This window comes from Falco biarmicus, chromosome 4, assembly GCF_023638135.1.
Source record: "Falco biarmicus isolate bFalBia1 chromosome 4, bFalBia1.pri, whole genome shotgun sequence".
Classification (NCBI taxonomy): domain Eukaryota; kingdom Metazoa; phylum Chordata; class Aves; order Falconiformes; family Falconidae; genus Falco; species Falco biarmicus.
In genome coordinates this window covers 47,231,300-47,253,080 of record NC_079291.1, presented here as the reverse complement: position 1 = coordinate 47,253,080, position 21,781 = coordinate 47,231,300, and the positions used below count along the sequence as shown (strand labels likewise).

The 21,781-nt window shown below is 39.7% G+C and overlaps 1 protein-coding gene across 14 annotated transcripts in view; it reads left to right on the top strand.

The window, feature by feature from the left end:
- The window catches only part of PARD3 (par-3 family cell polarity regulator), a 459,181-nt gene that overhangs the window by 346,164 nt on the left and 91,236 nt on the right, over positions 1-21,781 (top strand). For all 14 annotated transcript variants that reach the window (XM_056335022.1, XM_056335029.1, XM_056335028.1 and 11 more), the window contains one exon: positions 12,371-12,628. In XM_056335022.1, coding sequence (XP_056190997.1) covers positions 12,371-12,628 — 258 coding nt within the window. The remainder of the gene's footprint in view (positions 1-12,370; positions 12,629-21,781) is intronic.

Here is a 21,781-nt window from a genome sequence, read left to right as displayed (position 1 = left end):
CAGGGCCCGGGGGCGGTGCGGTGCGGTGGCAGGGCCCGGGGGCGGTGCGGTGCGGTGGCAGGGCCCGGGGGCGGTGCGGTGCCGTGCGGTGGCAGGGCCCGGGGGCGGTGCGGTGCGGTGGCAGTGCCCGGGGGCGGTGCGGTGCCGTGCGGTGGCAGTGCCCGGGGGCGGTGCGGTGCCGTGCGGTGGCAGGGCCCGGGGGCGGTGCGGTGCGGTGGCAGTGCCCGGGGGCGGTGCGGTGCCGTGCGGTGGCAGGGCCCGGGGGCGGGGCGGTGCGGTGGCAGTGCCCGGGGGCGGTGCGGTGCCGTGCGGTGGCAGGGCCCGGGGGCGGTGCGGTGCGGTGCGGTGGCAGGGCCCGGGGGCGGCGGTGGCCGCGGCGCGTGGTCGTGCGGGGCGCGCGGTCCCGGGGCGCCCTACGGGCGGTCCCACTGTCACTTGCGGGGAGCGATCTCTAGGCCATTCGCGGGAGTGTAAACAAGGCTGCGATTTCAGCGGGTGTTGTTCATGTAGCGATTGTTCCTACATCTGGAGTGAAACGTTCTGTCTCTTCATTTGTAGTTAAAATAACATTGACACTTTTTTTTTTTTTCCTGAAGGATTTGGCCATTCCATAAAATCCTTCCTGTATTATATGTTTCCTAAGGGTTTAAAGGTCTTTATCTCCAACATACAATAAACTCTTCATCTTTCTCTAGTACCATTAAAGCCACAAGCCCTTTGTTGTAAAAGTATACTAATGAATAGAAATGTTACAACAAGAACAGAAGTCTTGTGTTTTCCCTTCATCATGCATCATCCATTTTAATTAGACGAAAGGGTGGTGAGTACTGTGACAAGAGTCTGGAATTAAAATCATTAATTGATGTCAAGCTGACGAGAGACTGCTAACATGAATTTACTGACAGCAGGAAAGAAATTAACCTTATTACTTTATTTAGTACATTGGGACTATTTATTATATTTTCCTATGCAAGTTCAGTGTGTTCTGCTTACAATGACAGAGAAAGACAAATAATTAACAAAACCTACATGAAGTTTTATTACCTCCAGTCCATGAAGTTTGCATGAAAACCACATCAATATCTTACAAAAAACAAACCCACCATATCCTTCAAATCAGTGTAACCCACCCTAACCATTACAGCAATGTTTTTGATTTTTTACATGACCATAACATGCCACGCTCTCTAGCCAAGTAGAATTGCAAAAGTGATCTGATGTAAAACCGTGCCTTAGTTTCTTAATGTCAGTGTTGCAAAGAATGACGCATATTTTCTCCAGCAATGACATTGATTGGAATAACTGTCTGTTTTGATCATCATTGGAAGGTCAGCCTAACAAAGATGAGTTTTTATGTTAAGCATCTTTCTTCTTTAGATGAAAGTGTACAACAGTGTCTTACAGAATGACAGCAGCATCCTATAGATAATTTGTGACCCAAAGGTCATAATAAAAGAATAGACGAGAGGTCATCCTGTAGTAAAGGCCATCTGGAACTGTTAAAGTATCAGATGGAGTAGGGGGCTGAACAGCAGGACACTCTTGGTGTCTTTCCAGATTTCCCAGAGAGACCATAATATTTTTATTGGAAAACCCCAACTTTTTTCCCCTTAAGCAAAATATTTTCATCAAGCAGCTCTATCTTACTTTTAGGAAAAAAGACAACATACTGTGATAAGGAGAGGATTTTTGTTTCTTACGTAGCCTAAGTGTTATCTGTATCTTTAAAATAATGCAAAAATTTAGCTTTAGTTTTGCTGCTGCTGTATTTTGATGCCACTTAACAGCTTTCACAAGAACTATTACCTCTAAATCCGTTATTACTGCAAACATTCAGAATATAAATATTTTCTGAAGTGACTTGTGTAAAATCTTCACTGATAAAACTTCCACCCCCTTCCCAGCCCATAAAAGAGGAGAAAAAAATTCCTTTGTGAATCAGAAAATCAGAGCAATGTGTTTCTCATTCTCATTTATTTTGAGATGGGGTCTGCTTGTCAAGGGATATTCTAATTTCACTGAGATTTGTAGCATTGTTTTTGGCAGTGTTTTTTTACATAATGGATGAGGGTGCAGTACATGAAAACAAATCAATTGCAGTAATTTTTGTAAGAGAGCACCAAAATGAAGCATGAGAATATTGAGCTCTGGAAAAACATTTCAGACCGTTTCCACTTCATAAAAATACTGACTTCTTTGGGAGATATGCAAATTGAAGGTTTTGTGGAATAATAGTTGCTGAGGTGGTATTTTAAACAAAAGTCTTCACTTTCTTTAACTATATATTGTAAGTATGAAGATTTTAAGACATCATGCTGAAAGTATATTTTGTTTATTTTTCCTCTGCAGTGATTCAAGACACTGTACTGGGCGAGGTCCAGCCAAGTCTCTTGCAATATATTTTCAAATATAATTTATGTGGTCTTTACAATAGTTTGAATTACAAATTTGGTTAAGTTGTCTTGCAGATCATACAAGTTCAGCGCTGTCTTAGGAATTTCAGTTCTAAGTAAGGGCAGTAACATGTGTTTCGCTTCAGGATGCCAAGAACTTCAGGATAAGGCAGCAGCGTGTCCTCTGATGCCACATAAACTGTGCTGTTAGTGGTAGAGTTGCTGTAGCAGATACTTACTTGAGAATTAAAAAAGCTGTACCATAATTATTAACTTACTGAACTTAGTGTAATTGAGTTGAACAGAACTGAAAACCCATCAGATTTTGAGTGATAGATGACTTATAAGCTAAATTCTCTATTGGTGGGGGTCTTTTTTTCTTTTCCCTTTCTTTCAACTTCAAACTTTAGTGCATGAGATTCGCACAATCCCTCGCTTTGTTGTGGGGTTTTTCGTTCTATTTTTTGTCACTTCAGACTGTTTCATTTTCCAACTTCAGGATTAGGCTACTTTATACATAGTACTCTAGAAACACAGAGTAATGGATCTGAAATAGAGCTAGTGGCAGAATTTTATACCCACTTCTGTCACTAGACTTCAGCTAGAGGAGTGTAGATGCTGGACAGGCTCGTCTCAACTAACTGATGACAGTAGTGTAGCTGGACCTGCAGTTACTTCCAGTAGTATCTGGGAATGATTGATTTGATATATGGTATGATACATGGTATGCCTGTGTCATTTGTTTCTTGCATATACAGGAACAGCTGCTTCTTACACACGTAACTGCAGAGATTTTACCCACCAGTACTGCTTTCTGGCAATGTTCTCCAGTTGCAGGGGGGGTGGGGGGTGGGGGCGTGGGGGTGGAAATAGGGGAAGAAAGGTTCAAGAAAGCCTGCATGAGAGAGGAAACCAGGGCTCTTAAAGGGGGGAGTGATGCAAGCAGGAGCTTTCTCCAAGTTGTGTTTCAGCAACAGCTGACTCTCGTGATCACCTTCCTTTCTACTTCAGTCCAGCAAAAGAGATAAATAAGTGATTAGAGCTAAATTAATCTAATGATCAGGGAACTTTTGTCATAGGTATAAATATCAGCTGTTCTGGCCAGTTTTGTAATGCAAAAAAAACCCCAACCCTAAATTCCATTTTGCTCACAGACAGCAATGATGTTCTTTGATGCAACATGGTTCCCAGCAGGATAACAGTCCCGGTTGCCCATCTGGGTGATCCTGCACTGTCACTGACCCTTGAATCAGACATGAAAATAAGGAAAGAAAATTTCATTCATGGTAGTGCTTGTTTTGGAGATAGGAGGATCTGTATTGCCTATGTACCTGATACATTTGCCTGTGATTGAAACATACCCTTTAACATAACATAGCAGATGTACCTTCCACCCCAAAGTGCTGCAGACTGTTAACTGCAGAGTAATCTAAAAGCTCCATTGAAATACAGTAAGATGGTAATTTACAGATTTTAAAAATCAAAATAAGCAGGGATTTTCAATTGATTATTCCAAGATCCAAGAAAGCAGTTTTGAGATACTCTGCTGGGGGGATGTATCTTCACTTTGGAAAGACAAAGGATGAATCAAGAAGGTCAGGGGATAAGGAAAGGTAGGGGTGAAATACATGAGAGATTTCACAAGCTTATAGGAAATTATTCTAATGTCTTCTTTAGTTTTGTCAATGTCACTTGGTTTCAAATTGGTGCTTGCACTTCATCTGTCTTTATGCATAATGTTTACTTTCTCTTCTGCATTTTTACATTTCTTTACATCTTCATTTGTATTTTGCTGCCTTCTTTAATATAACTTCTTAATAAAAACAAGCATGTTGTTCTCCTCAATATATTAGGGCACTTACAGTAATCAATTTATCACCTTTATTACCTCCCCACCCCACCCCCCTTTTTTTTTTTTTTTTTTTACTACAGCCATTCTGGGTTGTAGCTCATTAAAGGTTTTTAAATCCTGTGTCTCTTCTGCATGTGGGATTTGAGATGGGGAAACATCAGAGAGACAGTAAGTATCACATATTCTAATTGGCAGATAGGTTGTCATTGTTGAAGGAGAAAGAAAATTAAGACTGTGTAGGTGCATTTCTTTAATTACAAGGTGGTGAGTGGCTATATTTTATTATTTTTTTCTTTTTATATGTAGCCCCTGTTACGTTTCTCTGTTGTTGTAGAACCAATATGTAAGAAATAGGTGCAGAGTTACAAATCCAGAAGAGACATAATGTCACTTTTCCAAGGTAGGATCTCCTGGGTGTGCCATTTGCACAAGATGTTTGTTGCATCCTGTGCATCCTGGGTTTTTTTGGTTTACAATGACACAGACTCTACAACTTCTGCTACCTCTTTGTTAGAAAGTGTCCGTGCCCACAATATCTATTCTCAGTTCTTCTTGCTGCAGTTTAAATACCTAGTACTTGCATTAGAGATGGAAAACATTATTCCTTATCTCCTTATGTATCTAGAAACTGCTGTTATGTCTCTGCTCTGGCTTGACATTGCTCACTCCTGTATCTGTTATCCAGTAGAACTTCCAGATCCATTCCTGAAAAATCAGCTTGCAGATTTTTCCCCTACTTCTAATCGGTATGCTTAATTAATTATTCCAACTATGTAAACTACCTTCTAGTTTCTGTTATTGAAATTAATGGCATTTTGGAAGTCTACTCTTATTTTTCAAGAATATTTGAAATGTTAATCCTTTCCTCCAAAGTTCCTTCGTTTGGTTTTTCTGCAGATTCAGTAGTATCCTAATTAATAATGAAAACCATGAGTACATTCAGAGAGAGAGATCCAGGTAGGAAATGTCTCGATCCATCATCCATCCATCTGGCGTGACTCTGAATTGCTGAGAGATACTCTCTGTAGGAACTGCCTGGTTTAACATATTAAAACCATCCCATAGCTGTTTTTCTTAGCCTGTTTCTGCTCTGTTCACAAGTCACATCCAACTGACTTGACCATGTCTGTTCTTGGTAAATCTATGGGCTACTGCTTGTCCCGTTATCTTTTCTGCGCTTGCCAATAGTTTGTTTCAAAGGGGACTGATGTTAAACTGCCAAGTCTGTAATTCTGCTTGTCCTCTGAGGGTTGTTGACTTTTTCTAGTTTTTCCAATATTTCAGCTGTCCTCAACAAGTTCTCCTGGTTACTGAAAAAGGTCTGAGACTTCCTCAGACAGTGGTGTATGTCAGATGAAGTTCAACTAGCTTAATGATCTTAACCAGTTTCTAGCTACTTCTTTTGCTGTTAGATTGGCGATTTTTCGTTATTGGTGGCAGTATCAATTGTGCTGGCCACCTGCTTGCAATCAACCATTTCAGTGAAGACAGATGCAAAGAAAAAAACCCATTAAGCCTTAAGTCTCCTCAGCATCATCTGTCAATATCGTTCCCCCACTACTATGCGGGGGAGCAACCTTTTCTTTGCTCTTCCTTTTACTGCTAATGCAATTACGCAATGATTTATTGCTATCTTTAGAGCTCCCTGCTACTTTTATTTCACTTTGTGCCTTGGCCTTTCTGATTTTGTTCCTCTATGCTTATGCTTATCCATAGCAAACTGACCACATTTTGTATGGGTTTCTTCATGTATGACTCAGAGGACAGTCATATTTCAGCCAGCTGGCCACACATGTATGTACCCAGGAGATAAGGCAGAACTGGTATTATTTTTCTTTCAATGACTAGAAAATGATTGGTCTACAGCCTTTCAATATAAAAATTATATTTACATAGCAGTATTTTCTGACTTTTTATTTTTTAATATGCTAAAGTTTTGAACGAAATGGAGGGGCAAATGAGGAAGAGGAGGTGTCTTTCTTGTTTACAAGCTGATGCAGTTGCTGCCCATGATTATCCATTGCCCACAGTGATCCTTGAGGATGATTTTCCCAGGAAAGCAGATGTCTTTGCTCAGAGGTGGTTATAACTGTGATAACTGACTAGCCCTAATCATGATAAGAAAAACTAAGTGTCATATGCCAGTTCAGAGGGAAATCACAATAATGCCTATAATCAAGGTACCCTCATTAGAAGGAGTAGTTGTCAGAAAAATTCTGCTTGTATCTAGACAAAGGTCAAAGAAAAATACAGGAGAGGACAAACTCCCATATTGACTTGATTGCCAAAAATTAGGAAAAGGGCCATTAAAGCCTTAAAGGCAGTTGAGGAGAGGGGAAGAGGAATACTGAGACCTGGCTTAGTTTGAGGCGCGCTGTGCCTGCAAGGTATTTTTTACTGGCAAAGGAGGAGGGGGCAAATTTGACAAGGTTTGGCTACTGGCCAGCATACCTCCTCACCTCTTTATTAGAAGCGGTATCTGGCAAAAATTGGACCGAATGTGTTCATCCCATCTGACTAACTTAAACAAGCTGACTGGCTTTATAAACGTGTCGTTGTTTTTCTCTGTTTTCAATCCATCATCCCAATGCGTGCCAGTCTGATGGCAGAGGAACTGAGAACTGGCAGCGGTGAATGGCTTGTCATTTAGCTTCTGTCCTTACACAATGCTGTTTCTATCCTTAACAAACATTGTCAGCCATCTCACATATGGGGAACTGCAAGCGTTCAATACTGATTTTGTAAATGAGTGAGCCTCGGTGGAAAAGACAAGGTTGTGGATTATCACTTGGGCAATAGCTGCATCCTGGCAGCAGCAGGAGGATTAATTGAATTGACCAAGCAATTGCACACCAGAAGCAGCAGCCAACTTTCACTTCTTAGGGGAGGACATTGCTGCCATTGCTATGGCAAATGTGATGTACTAGCCACGAGTATCCTTCCCATGCTGTGTTCATCGGTTAGGATAAGTAGGTGTTTTCTTGCAAGGATCTAAATCACTAATATGAAAAAAATCCTATGAAGGAGACTGAAGCTGTCAGGGGATTGGGAATATATTTACAATTTCACTCCTAACACTACACAAAGTAAGGGTCAGTTTCTCTTCTTTTGCCAGCTTTGCTTATTTGTTTTTACTCGCAACAGCTCTGCCAGCACCAGGGATTTGAGTTTTCTGTTGTTGGAAAAAGTTAAAGTTTAGTTCAGACAAAACTGCTTTAAATATTTGGCTGGGGTTGGGATTGGGCTCTCAGAATAATACGATTAATTGGTATCCACAAATGAGCTACATGGCTAAATGCCCTTTGTGGTCAAGGGAGGGGTACTCCACACTGTTGGCAGAGCCTGGAGAAGGGTTTGGCTTCACATTGGAATGGCCACGTTACAGGTGTTGAACTGAATGGCTCTCCAGACCCTGCAGGCATCTGCCTGATGTGACTGAGTCTTGACCAGCTCTTCTGGGAGTCCCAAACATATGTTGACACCTAAATTTAGGTGTCTAGAACGGTAGTTGCCTTCATCTGAAGGCTGACTCTCACAGAGTTTTGAAGAAGTGAATGAGGAGTTTTGAAGAAGTGAATGACTTCGCTCTGGACAACAGCATATGAGCTTTTCCCTTACTTTTGTGACCACCATTTCACATGCGTAGGATTGCTATACAATGAGTGTGTCTATCATTACTGGATTAGCTTGCAATGAAAAGCTCTTCTAACAATCATAGGAAGTTCTGCAGCTAACAATGTTGTCATTTGAAGCAGTTATCATTAGCTTTTGAATTGAATGGCACACAAATGCATGAGGATAGTTTATACTTTACTGAATATTATAATTTGAGTATCAAAAGCATGACAGTATGTTGTTGACGTTTTCAGTATTAACAGTTCAGCAAGAAGGGTTTAGAAACTTCTTGGGGTAGCTTTTGTATTTTATAAAGTTTGGTTTCATATAAACACTGGAAAACTGATTAGCAGTTTTTGCAAAATTCTTTGAAGATAAAAGACTTATGTGAATGCTAAACATTATTATTATTATTGTTGTTGTTGTTAAACCCACACAAAATCTGTAGGAAGGCCATAAATCCTCAAAATCAGCTGTTCTGAAATTTCAGACATATGCATTTTTATTGTGCCATGTCATGAAGGAATACAACTCAGTGAAGACAGCTTAATAAACACATCCACATTGTGAAACCAAAGCACTGTGGTCAAGCACTTCTCCAGATACTGGATTTCAGTAGCAGGAGCATTGCTGATCAGGGCTGAGGTACAGAGCAGATTCCAGGTTCTGGTCTGTGCTGCATAGAGTGTTTACATAATAATAATCTTTCCCACAATAGTCTGTGCTGGCATTTCCCATATGTATACTTAATGTGATATATGCTAGCAAAAGATTTAGGCTGTATCATGCATATACACACACGTGAACAAGGGATGGGCAGGGAGGAGGGTGTGTGTGCCAACATAGGAAAATAACATTCCATTAAGTTCAGGTTCTTATGTAAAAATAAGTTCAAAGTTAAAAACTGTTATAATTGCAAAGGGAATAGTGCAATATTCAGCTGATAGCTGCTAATCTTTTCAAGCATATGTCTACGTATTTTTCCCTGATCATTTGGTTCCTTTAGGTTTGTAGACATAATTTTTAAATGCAGAATGTCCTGGAGAAGGCAAAACCAAAGCTGAATTTTAAACAATATTCAAAAATATGCTAGGTCATTAGAATACCTATACTTTTGTCATGTGAAAGTGATAGGACTTGTCACAATGGTTTAAACTTAAAGCACAGAAAATTACTTAAGAGACAGAAAATCAGAACAATTTGGGTGTCAGTATAGTCAGACATCTTATAACTCTCATTTTATTTTAGGGTTATTCTTTGTTAAATGTTACTTACTGCAAATGGTCACTAGGTACTTTGGTTATAGTTAACAGGAAGACTTATAATGCATTTAGACTTGGATTTTTAATACTATGTATATGTATTAACACATTGTGTTAGTAATTATAGAAAATATTCTAAAAAATTTCCTTGTGGATATGAACATAATTACTTGCATAACACTTCAACAATCAGTTCTCTCCCACTTGAACAGGAATAAGTATCCCTCACTGAACCACGCACGGGAAAATCTTAAAGCTCTTGCTGCAAATGGTGCTGCGTCGAAACATATTAAGTAGTCGAAAAGCAGATCCATGAGAAAAGTTGGTTAACATGAAACAGGGACACTCCTTTCTGCACCTGTGGAGGGTGATATGGTATTCACAGTTAAAAGTTAGATAAGTTCACCGGCATCTCTCATGGCAGTCAGTGTAACACTGAGGCCAGTATCACCTGTTACCACCAGGTAATTCTCTCTTATAAGCACCTCAGGTAGCAGTGTTTTCTTCTGACTGAATTACTGTATGGCACATTATTGCTATACTGTCAGATTTCATACACTGAAATTTTGGTTATTTAAAATACATGGATATTTTTTTCGTCTCAAATTGGTGTCAGCCGGTGTTCCAGTATGTGGTGATACATTGTCCATTGAAATTAAAATTAAATCTACCAATGTCTACGAAATTTGATTTCCTTTGCTTCTGCCATTCAGAAGACAAATATCAATAGACAAATGCGTTCCTCCACAGCTTGATTAATACAGGACTACAAATTGGGAGTGAAACCTGCAGAGAGAGGAATCAACAGCTGCAGGTCATTTTCAGGCCTGTTTTTCCTTCTGCATAGATTACCTTCCAAATGATTAAGATGGTAACATTTCTGAATTACAGCTTTGGAGCATAGGTCTATGTAAAACTTAGATTTTTATTTAAAAAATAGGCATGCAGAAACACAGTTTAAATATGAAGTGGGTTTTGGATTTAAGCCTGAGTAGTTCTTCACTGTAAATTAAACAAAAACCAAAAAATGATTCTGGCTTGATGTTGCTGAAATTGCAGAGGAGCATGCTGTCAGTTGAATAGTGTTACAGTTTTAATTTCCGTTTTTCCCTATTAAAATGAAAAGCGAGCAGTAAAGAGAATAATTTTGTATTTGCAAAACTGCAGAATTAAAAAATTACATTGGTTTAAGTTAAACTTTCTCAGATTTCTTCTATTTGCTTTTTTCTTTTTCTTTTTGATATGGTTGCTTTTCTTTCCCGTGTGACTGAGTATGAGAGAGTTGTGTGCACATGTCAGTGACAATAGACATAAAAAGAATAACAACACTGAGGTACAAATCGGGGCATGTAAATGAATCACTGAACCATCAATGTAGACGGCATTTGCTGTTGAAGGGAGTTCAGCCAATCAGTTGTATCACAAATCATTATCCTTGGTCAATACTTGCAGGATTTGCGGGGGAAATAGGTCTGCCTATCCATGCCATCCTCCTATTCCCTTCTTTTGATATGGTAATCTTTGTTAGCATAGAAAGAACAATTTGCTTGGGACTCAGTCTGGTGAAGACACTTAAATTTAGATGTTTGCATACTCACTTAGGGCTGGATTCATATGCTTGAACACAGGCATCTTGTGTCATTTGAGTTATCACAGTCTCTGAGATGTCAGCACGAGGCTGGCAGATGTGACGAGGACCTGTGGGAGTCCTTGCCCAGCAGCTGGATGTCCAGCAGGATTACCTCGGGATGTCAGGTGGCCATAGCTGCTGAACGACTCCTTTCTTGCTAGAAGACACCAGCTAGTGCAGCAGATGCATAAAACTCTGGAGTCTGCTGACTTCTGGCTCCCTGGACCGTAAATGGAGCCTGCACACATAGCTGGCACAATCTCATCTACTGCAAGCACCTAAATTCTGATGTCTTTACTTGCAGCCTGAATCCCACCCTTTGCATAACCCCTTTTCTTTTTGCAAAGACTAATCTTGAATGGGGCTGCGTTTAAAATTTCCAGAAATGTCAAAATTACCTAACTTTAAGCCTCTTCTATTTTCAAAAGAGACAAGAGTTACTTTCAAAAGAGTCAGAGGCTTTGAGTGGGCTGCTTTTGTTAAAAGTTGGTGAACGAGCCAAGCTGTCTTTGGAAATGGCACGTAACAGAGGTGCACGGAGCTGTAGTCTGAATGGATGGATGCTGTCACACTGTGTAGCCATGGCTGTATTAGATGAAAAAGGAGCACATTTTACTAATGGAAGGGAGGAGACAGCTGAGTGCTTCATTTTGCAATGATGACAGAGCATTAAATTGGTCTGGGGAGACAATGTTGGGGGTGTGTGTGTTTTTTTCAGTTCACTGTGCATATGTGTGCGATACATCAAATTTTGTAAAATGCCAAAGAAAGTTTGAAGCCCAGATCAAATTTTAGTGATAGCTTTTGCATGCTTTTGAAAATAAGACCTGTGCTCAATTTGTGTTTGTCAGATTCCTAAATGTCATCTGTTTTTATGTCACTTTTTATGATACAGCTAAACAAATGCGCCTAGATACAAAACCCCAGTACAGCATCACCTTTCATTTGTAACTTTAACATAAGGCACATGTTTTTACTCTCTGAGAAAGACTGCCTGCTTTTGAGAGATGCCAGATGCAGTTTGTTTACATTTTAAAGAAAACATGCACATTTAAAACGATTCATAAAAGAATCTACTTCTGCTTCTTATTGCATGCATGCATACGTAATTATATACGTGTGTGTCCTATCCTTACGAAGCTTTTAAATTCTGGAAGAAGTATGATTTTTGTAGTATTGGGCCAAGAAAGTACATTAAAATTCCTCTGTAAATACATGCATCAGAACCATTAAATCTGGTAGTTTTTGATGGAGTACAATGCAGTACAAATGGCATCAGGCCATTCTCAGGCAGGTCAGGTAATAGTACAGGCATCCTAATGCATGAAACGAGGTAAACTCTGTTTACCAGCAGCTATGACTAGTCGTTATTTAGCTTAGTAATGAAACAAAAGACAGTGGATAATCAGAATTCTTCCTTAAAAACTAGTGTTGATTGTAGCATTACTTCGATCCAGGCTTCAATATCCAAGGTAAACCTGAGACTCCATGGCAAACTGAAACTGGAAACACTTCACTGGTTTTCATTAAGATGGGCTACCTAAAATGTCTGCTAACTGCTGCTTTCAAATGACTGGGAGGGAAAACATCAGTTTCAGCCTTCTTTTAATTTTTTCAGAATTCAAGCAAAAACTCGAGAATTTCGAGAGAGACAAGCTCGTGAACGTGACTATGCAGAGATACAGGATTTTAACCGGACGTTTGGCTGTGATGCGGACCCAATGTACGCTGGGATCGCTTCCTATGACTCTTCTTCAAACAGTGGCACGATAACGCTGAATGCCCGACCGCAGAGCCCGAGGGAAGGGCAGACAGTGGAAGCCTTGTACGCCCAAGTAAAGAAACCACGGAATTCAAAGTCTTCACCTGTAGACAGGTAGGCACCAGACATCAGTCAATACACTCTTTCAAAATCCACCCTTGTAATGCTTTTGTCATAGGAGATGACTGTACATCAACTGGAAAGTCAGAACTGCGTTTTTATTAATGGTTTCTTAAAAGCCTTTTTGTAGAAAAGTATTGAGCTCACACAAACTGTAACAGAATGGGACATGTAAGTTATTTTCTGAAGAGCAGCTGCTTTTCTTCTCGTTCTTCAGATGGTTTGGAATATTGGAGTCACCATTTGGTATCATTCAAATTAAATTCACACTTGTAATGTCATCTGATTTATTTATCAGAGCTCTAACTGCTGTGGTTGTGGAATACGACATTTCCAATATAGTCACAGCAGTTACAAAATCTCTGGAAAGTTCTTGTTAAATCAAAAATGCGTTAAAGTTTACCTGGATTCTAGTCCTACTGTAGTCCTGAACTTCAGTCTAACAGGTTGAGCTTTTGGATTAAGCATAGACCAAGTGAGTAAACTCTAAGCTTGACTTAGGAGTTACTTTCTCTTCTGAGGCTGTAGCTAATGATTTATAAGCGTCCTGTGGTTACATTATCTGAACTGTGTCATGCTTGGTTTTATGCTGAAATTGGGCAAAATTCCACTTTCTGTTGATGGAGTTTTGAGTTCATTTGAAAACCTGAAGCTAAAACAGAAATAACCAAAGGCAAAATTCACAGCTTTTTTTGTACTTTAACAATGAAAATACATCTGTTTTCTTGGCTTACATCTATGATCTTGTAGTTCTGCGTTTCCTCAGCTTTATAAAAAGTAACACCGAAATCCTAGTGCAGGACCGATCGTTATCTCGTTCAGAGGTTATTAATTCAGCTCAGAATAAAACTATTCATTTTGTTTTCTACCCCATTCTTTCCAGAAGAAAAATACAAAACTTTTGGTTGAAACAGCAAAGTGGTATCTTTGGTTGCAGTGATTGAGATACCTTTATAGTTGTCCATGATGACTGGTGTTCATCTTGCGTATCCTGTTCTAGGTGGTAATGGAATCCTTTGTATTTGCTCTTAAGGAAAATAGCTGTCATGCAGAGTGCAGCTAATTGTCTAAAACTCAGCTAAGAACTGAGCTTGGTGCATTTAACCCTCCACTAGACTTATTTTGAAAAGTTCCTTTACATAATATTGGTAAAAACATATCCTCTAACATGACAAAAAATAACATCTCAGGTGCATTGTCAAATGCATAATTTTTTACTAAAATTCAGCAGCACAACTGCCTTTTTATTTTCTCAGTCTCACTGTGCTCTTGTATTGCACTGTGTAAAAGGTCTATCTTTCAAATTAAATAAACGTAATTTGTGTATTGCGGATATGTACATTATTTCAGTGAAGGAAGCAAAATAATTTTGAAAAATGACAGCTTCAGCTCTGCCCTTGAAATTTTGTATTCTTTAGCCTTATATTGGCTGGCGCTGGTATGCCCAGGTGCCTGACATTTTAGCACTTTTGTGCCTTTGGAAATCAAGATAGCTTGGCTGGATATGGCTGCCACGTGGTGACTCTCATGGCTGTTTTTGTTAGACCAAAGGCAGTGTTTCATGCTGGAGTTGAATGGCATCAATGTCACATCAACAAAAAAAAACGTTCTTTGATGCAAACCTGGCACGGCGAAATAGAAGACCTGCGTGACCCAGCTAACTCTGTGTGATTGCTGATAAAAGAGCCAGGAGAGAGTGAGTAAAACTGAAGATAAGGGAGTGCCGGGGGAATCCGATGTTAATCATATGGGTAGGACTGAAGAGCAGTGTGGTAGTTCTGCACATTCAGGCTGCTCCTGGAGCACAGAGGGCCCCGTCTCTCACCACTGGATCACACTGTGACAAAAGGAAAGAACCAGCACGCACAACGGGCTGGAGCAGAGGGAGAAAATGTGGGTCAGGAACTGAGGCAAGAAAAGCCACCCCCAGCCCTGTGATAAAGGGGGGAGGCACATTCGGCAAGAAACACCTGGAAAAAACCAGGCAATTCAGATGGAAAAAGATCATTGTTTGCTATAAATGTGCTCTGAAGTACCCATTCAAGGGTCTGAGGTGTGAAGATGAGTAGTGTATGGGGTTTTCTCTCCTCTCTCCTCACACCTTTATTAACAGCCAAACTGCAGAGCTGGTGAATCCCACCTGGGTCCAGAATAATTTTTGGGGAACTTTGCAGTGACTTGCACCATCAACTTTCCCTCTCACAGAAGTCAGGTCCGTACCTTGGGCCCATGGCTGACAGAGCACGTTGCAGAATCATAGAATGGTTTGGCTTGGAATGGACCTTAAAGATCATCTAGTTGGGCACGGGGGAGATGTAACAGCTGTGAGGGAGCAGCTTTCAGTCTTGAGGTGGGCAAAAGACGTCTGGGAGCTTGAACCTGTGGGATGTTCAGCAGGAGAGCCTGGATCGTGGCTTAGCTATCTTCACAAGGCTGCTCTGTGTTTTACAGGCTTTATCTTAGATGTATTAAGAAAGTGTCATCTGAGCATTATTTTAAGAAATAGGTGTGTCCATGTGAGCCTCAGGTGAGTTGTCTCCCTGTCTACAGGGTACCTGGCTCCCCACCCCATGTGCACTGCAGTTTGTTTCTTGCTGTTCCTTTCCAGCAGTGAGACCTTCTCCCTTCTCTTGGCATCTCCCGTGGTGCCCGTTTCCACACCAAGCATCTAAGTGGCTCTTCACAAGGCTATTCTCCAGGGAACTCTCTTCTCTGCAGTCCGATTCATCCTGACAATGCTACAGGAAATTTGAGGAGAAATAGTTGGTTGCAGTTCTGCATCCTTAAAATATTGTTTACGGTAGCATTCACCTGCAGTGAGCATTATTTTCAGTGTGTTTTATCCCTTTGCCCTGTCACCCTTTCCTTTCCTCTGGACATTTCAGAGGTTACCTAAATAGGAACAGTCGCTTCCAGTGTTTGTGGGTGGGAAGGGAAATCACTTGCGGTGCGTTACCCTTGCATTGAACTGCCAGGAGCTGGGAATGGCCAGGCTGTCTCAAATCTTTAGCACGTTCATATTAAAAGCAGCATTGTTTATATGGGAAATGTTATTTCTTTTACAGTTTGGTGCTTAGTGCCAAACAAAATTTGACATTTAAGTATGTCCAAAAGGTTATTTAAAAGTCTCCTCTAAGGAAGCCTATAACAAAATGTCCCATAATAGTTTGCATACCATCGCTGAGCACTTCTGACAAATTTTTCCTTAACTTGCAAGAGAATTACTGTGCCTGTGTGTGAGGCCTTGTCAAGGTTTGTTTTTCTTTAATATTTCTTCACTTCTCTCTTATTTTCATCAGCACATGCCACCAACTGATGTAAATTTAACTGTGTCACGGTGTATGAATGGTAAAAAAGTGGAGGACAAGTATGTAAACTGCTCATCAGAATAATGGACAATATTATTTTCTTTTTTGCAAGTTTAAGGATATTATGAGAACAACTATTATAGTGCTTCAACAAATGGTGGTGCTGTCAAGTTGTCAGGCAGAGGTCCCCCAAGTTATTTTAATACCTAACTTGCAACCAGTACAAAACCAGTCCTGTTTCTTCATTTTCCCTCTTGGGTGCATTTTGTATTTGCATGTATCCCAAGCACTGCAATTGTAGACAGATAGTAAAAAACAATAGGAAGAACATAGGTACTCCTTAAATATTGTATTGTCCATTCATTTCTCTAAATTAGAAAGTGGATTCTATAATCCCAAAATACAGCAAAGGAGAAAGAGTTGTTAACTTACTCATTGTTAACTTACTCTGTATGTGTATAAGCAACATTGCTTTACTCATCTTATGAACAATGGCTATTAAAAAAAACCCCACCTATAAATAATAATTTCTACTCAAAAACATCCTTACAGGACTTGAAGCTCTTTTAGAATTGCTTTAATGTAGATTTATGTTGCGTCAGTTAAGTCATTGATGGATATTGGTAGGGCTTGGGGAGAGGGTTGGTTGGTTGGGTTGGGGTTTCAGTGATAGTTATTATCTGTTAAATATGTAACTGAAACATGGGAGGTTCTTTATTTTGGACTTCTTACATAATCCATGCATACAAGTAGCTGTTGTAAATCTTGAACCACTTTAAATGCCAGTTACAGTAGTCACAGCAGGTCTCTCCAGTAGCACTAAAAAAAGTTGCTTTCTGTTCTTGATTCTAGACCATTAAAGCAGATTCTTAACAGAGGAGCAGTTTATTGCTCAGAAGAAATGAAGCTCTAGCAACAAATAAATAAAATATGTTGGGAGTGATCAGTGGTCAGTATAGCTGCATATATGTAACAGCCGCCCTTGCGATGTTAGCTCCGTCCTGTGTTATTGATGGTTGACAGAGACAGACTGCTAAGAAGTTTCTCACTACTTACATTAGGTATTAACAGTGAAATCTAGGTGGAATGCAAAATCTATGTTTATTTTACAGTTCAGGAGAGAAGTATCTCAAGAACTGTGTTGTGTGGATAAAGCTTTTAGCTTAGCTGAAAAATGTCTCTATATGTTTTGCATCATGCAGAAGAGAAGCTGCATGACTGATCAATAGTGTTTTTCATGTAGATGACAATGATGCTATACAATGGGGTTTTATAGCGATCACCTGACATCCACAGCTGAGCAGCATGTAGAAAGACAAGTCCTAATGGACGTTTACTGGCTGTCACTCTGTAATCATTTCCCACCAAAAGTGCATTGTCCTGAATTATGTCCTGAAATATAATTGAAATAAAATAGGCACTGTGCTGCTGTAAATCTAAATAGCTTGAAAATAGTAGGTTAGACTCCTCCAGCTTGCTGAGGACATTTTAATGGAAACATAAATACCATAATCATATGCTTTTTGCATGCATTTTGCCATTAAAAAGAAAAATGTTCATTTTAGAAGGGAGACCTTTATGAACTGGTTTCTTTTCTATCAGAAGTGGAATCAAGTTATGTCAAAGGAATATTTGGGAACTGAAAATAACCCCACTTGCTTTAACTGCCATCTATTTGATGCAATGAGGCAAGATGCTGTTTTTAAGGTCAGGCTGCATACTTTGCTTGCTCCTTTTCCAAAAAGAAGGAGAGAACATTTTATTAAGATGTTAACTTTTATTTAGTCAGTAGTATCTTTATGCTTAAATTGGCATGAGAGTAATGAATCCCAGAAACTGGAAAGAAACACTCTAATATAATACTGGAATATGTAAAGAGTGAAATAAGCAGACCTTGTCTTTCTAGTGTGTGTAAAATACTCTTAGCAATAGCAGAATGTGTCATGAAAGCTATGAAATACTATATTGCCATGCCTGGATAAATATTTTTTAAAACAACAAGGTGCTATATTAACTTCTTTATTAGTAGTGTCAGTCACAGGAGTGTTCTTAAGTCTGTGGGATCACTTATGCATAGGAATCTGAGCTTACTGCCAAGCCCACCAGAGGTGCAGATAGGAATTATTACTCAGGGTGATGCATCCTGTAAGTGCGAGGATGTTTCTTGTTTCTTCAATGGAGAGATCTTCTGACAGTTCTGGAAGTTGTCTTGAAGAGCGCTTTTGTGAAGGGAAAGGCCACAGCACTGTAAACCATCTAACCAATGACATTTAAAACCTGCAGAGCTGTGCAGAAGGCTAACAACCTAGATGGAATAAGATTATGAGTAAGCTCTTCCCTCCTACCTCTGTTAACATCTCTTCACTGATGTGCAAGTGTTTTCCTACACGTGGATCCCTTGTTCTTCATTGTGTATTGCCCTCTGCCATCAGAGCCCTACAGATGATGTGCTGCCCGGGGAAGGCACCACTCGTGGGTAAATACACTGTCAATACTTGATTAGGTTGCAAGTGTTTCAGAGCAGGGATCCGTTTGTTTTCCAAGCTCCCTAAATAATCAGTAATGTTTCAGAAAATGTTTTAAATCCTTATCTTCCAGTGAGTGTCACCCTTTTGTGGCATAATGAAGCTTCAGTTCTGTGACAATCTGGCTTCTGGAAAGACTTTCCTGGCCTAGAAAATGGCACATATGCCATTATGGGATAATCAAACAGACTTTCCAAGACAACCCGTTGGAGAGTAGTGGGTTAATGAACTATTTGCACTTGTCTAATATGTAAAACTGAAAATAATACTTGGAAGTCACTGTGGTATTTTGCCTCCTCTGTCTGTGATAACCCAGAGAGGGATTAGTTAGAGCCTCTGTGAGACTCTTCGTGGGGTTTAATTTCACTTTAGCACTAACACATTGGGGGTTTTTGTTCCTCTACCCTTCATCCTATAAGCCAGTAATCCTTGCCCCCAGGACTGCCTAAAAATTAGCTCAGTCTCTCACAGACCCATATGTTTAGAACCCAAAAGACGCCATTAGCATTGGCGTTTTATTATCTTAGGTTGGTTGTTTTCTTCTGTTCTTCCATCTTCATAGAATATAAGACAACTTTTAATATAAATTTATGAGGATTTATGTAGGCTCCCTATTGTGGAAGTATGCAATTGCACTCCGCTGTTTGCATTACCGCCTTGGTGGAATAAATGGCAGACTTACAGTGAACTCTATTCAGGTCTCCCCTTTTAATTACTTAAAAGTCCTGGTTTCTTTCTGAACAGATACCAAGGACTGATACTGTTGTGAGAACCGTGTCCTTCTCCATTTACCACAGCCGCAGCCTCGCTTAAACCCAGGCGGTTTTGCTTCCTCTCTCCTCCCGTTGTCTTGCCGTGTAATCTGAAGCGCAGCAGCTATTTGTTTGTTTTTACAACAGCAACCCGAGTTAGTACCTCTACAAATGGTTGCAGTGGGAAAGTGCACAGAAAGATAAGAGAGGGATGAACTTCCCGCGCTGGGTTACAAAAGGAGGGGTGAAGCGAACGCGCCCTTAGTGCCCCTGTTCCGTGTGACCGCCGGCAAGCTCTCTTTGCTGGAAATTAGCAGTATCTGCTTAGGTTTGTGACTGTCAGTTCTTTAACTGCAGCTACTGCTTATTATAAGATACTATATCTATAAAGGGTAGGTCAAAACCTGTCGCTTTTCATCCATTTAAGGGTATGATACCTATCAGGACTTTTAAATACATTGCGCAACCGAATTATGTATATTCTTCATTGGTATATTAGTGCAATTTGCACACAGATATAGATCAGTTGGGTGTTTTGTTGCTTGAAGAAAAAAGAGAACAACTTTTACATTTTTTCAGCAGGCAGCATTTAATTTATTAAAAAAAACAACAACAAAAAAAACCTAACCCCCCCTCCCCCTTAAATTATATATCCTAGTATGAAATAAAACATGTAAAACTGGAAAAGGCAATGTCTCGGGCATCAAATGGCTATTGTGTGGCTTGAGACTGCAGTCCAAAAAACCAGCTGCGTGTAACACACACATCTTTATTTCCCACTAATGCCATCAATACAATTTTAAGATCATCCTGAAAAAGTTACAGGGAATATTTGAGTACACAAAGCTGGAAAAGCAAAGGCTCTCCTGTTCATTAAATGAAGTGCTTTGATCCTACTGGTGTAAACTGCTAAAATCTGTTCTTTGCTAGTCCTGCTAACCAAAATTTGGATTGCAAACTGGTGCTATGCAGTACTTGAACGCATAATTTAATCATTTTAATTTGTTGGTGGTGTTGAATGTGGCCCTTTCTAAATAGAATACAAATTTATGATTCTTCTGTCTTTTATGTCCCTCCAGTCAATCCATCTGTTCCTTTTTGGTGAAGGATTCCAGCTTCTCCTCTCCAAGCATTTAAAGAGCTGGGGGGGGGTGGTGGTGGTGTGTGTGTTGCATTTTACACTTGTCTGATTTTAGGAGAGGAGTACACAGGCAGATACTGGAAGGAGTGCTCTGTGTTCACTCAATCCTGTCTCTCTGCTTGCTAAAACTAAATATAAAATTTGTAGTTAGATCTTTGAATTAATATAGGTTAGTGGATGAAAACTGAAGTAAAATTTTGGGGTTTAATTTATGTTCTTCTAATATTGGGGACTTAGGAGGGGGTTTTGTTCCTTTTTTTATATGAATGGTATATCCTTCACAAATGAGACAAACTATATTTAACTACATTGTTTATCCTTATGGCCAGCCTTGTTTGTTTATGTGACTTAAAAAGCACCCTGCTTGTGTTCAAAGTAGTTTGTCACTGGCAGAAGTGGTGGAGTCTAATTGTGGGGAGGAATCCTCTGCAGTAAATTTCAGGAAGGAAAATAACATCACTACATATACATTGGGGGGTGGGGTGGGGGAGGGGTGGTTAATTCCTTGTAATATCCTGTGAACTCATTGAATGAATGCTTATGAAACACACCACACTGGCAACCCTCAAAACTGAGAAATCACTGAAAGATCTCATTTCAGTTTGTTCTTGGTTGGAAAGCTGAAAACCAACGCTTTTCCACTCACCATTCAGAAAACAGTGTATATTACTGCAGCCTTATACTTCGTAGCATATTGTTAAAGAATTGGTTCATAAGGCGTTTGAAATCTTGTTCCTTAAGTCTCAAACAGTATGATGTGAGACATTAAAAGGTTTCTTGCATGACCTATTTTATATGATTATGTATTTCTGAAAAACGTTCCAACATCAGACTTATTTACTTGCCACAACTTTTTTTCATTCCTTAAAATACTAGTGACATTTAAATAGCTTTTCAATCTGATGCATTCATAGAAGTCTTTCTTACATGACAGATGTATGAAATGTTATTACAGTAAATAGATCACATATTTGTAACAAATAGGTAATTTCATCTGCCCAGACTTTAAATGGTGATATCACATATAAGACTTCATTTGTGAAAGAAAAAGTGAAGGAGCAGATTTTACTTCATTTTATTTTTTGTATATAGTTTTGTAACAGTAATGTACGGCATGCCTGAGTTGCATCGCATTCTGTAATTAAATGTCTTCTGTGTGCAACAGTTCAGTCTCCATTACAGCCTTCTCTCGTTCTTAGGTTTCTCTTTAAAAGGAAGCACGGTACAAACTGGGACAAAAAGAGAATGCAGAATTTCTACTACCAATATTTTAAAAAGCAATTAGATTCAGTACAACTTTAAGGGATATGACAACTAATGTCTCTCAGACTTCTCATTTCCACTTACCTTTGGGAAGGAAATTTATTTGCAGAAGCTCACAGTACCCACAGTAAGAGGCCTCCCAGGTAGCAGGAGTAATT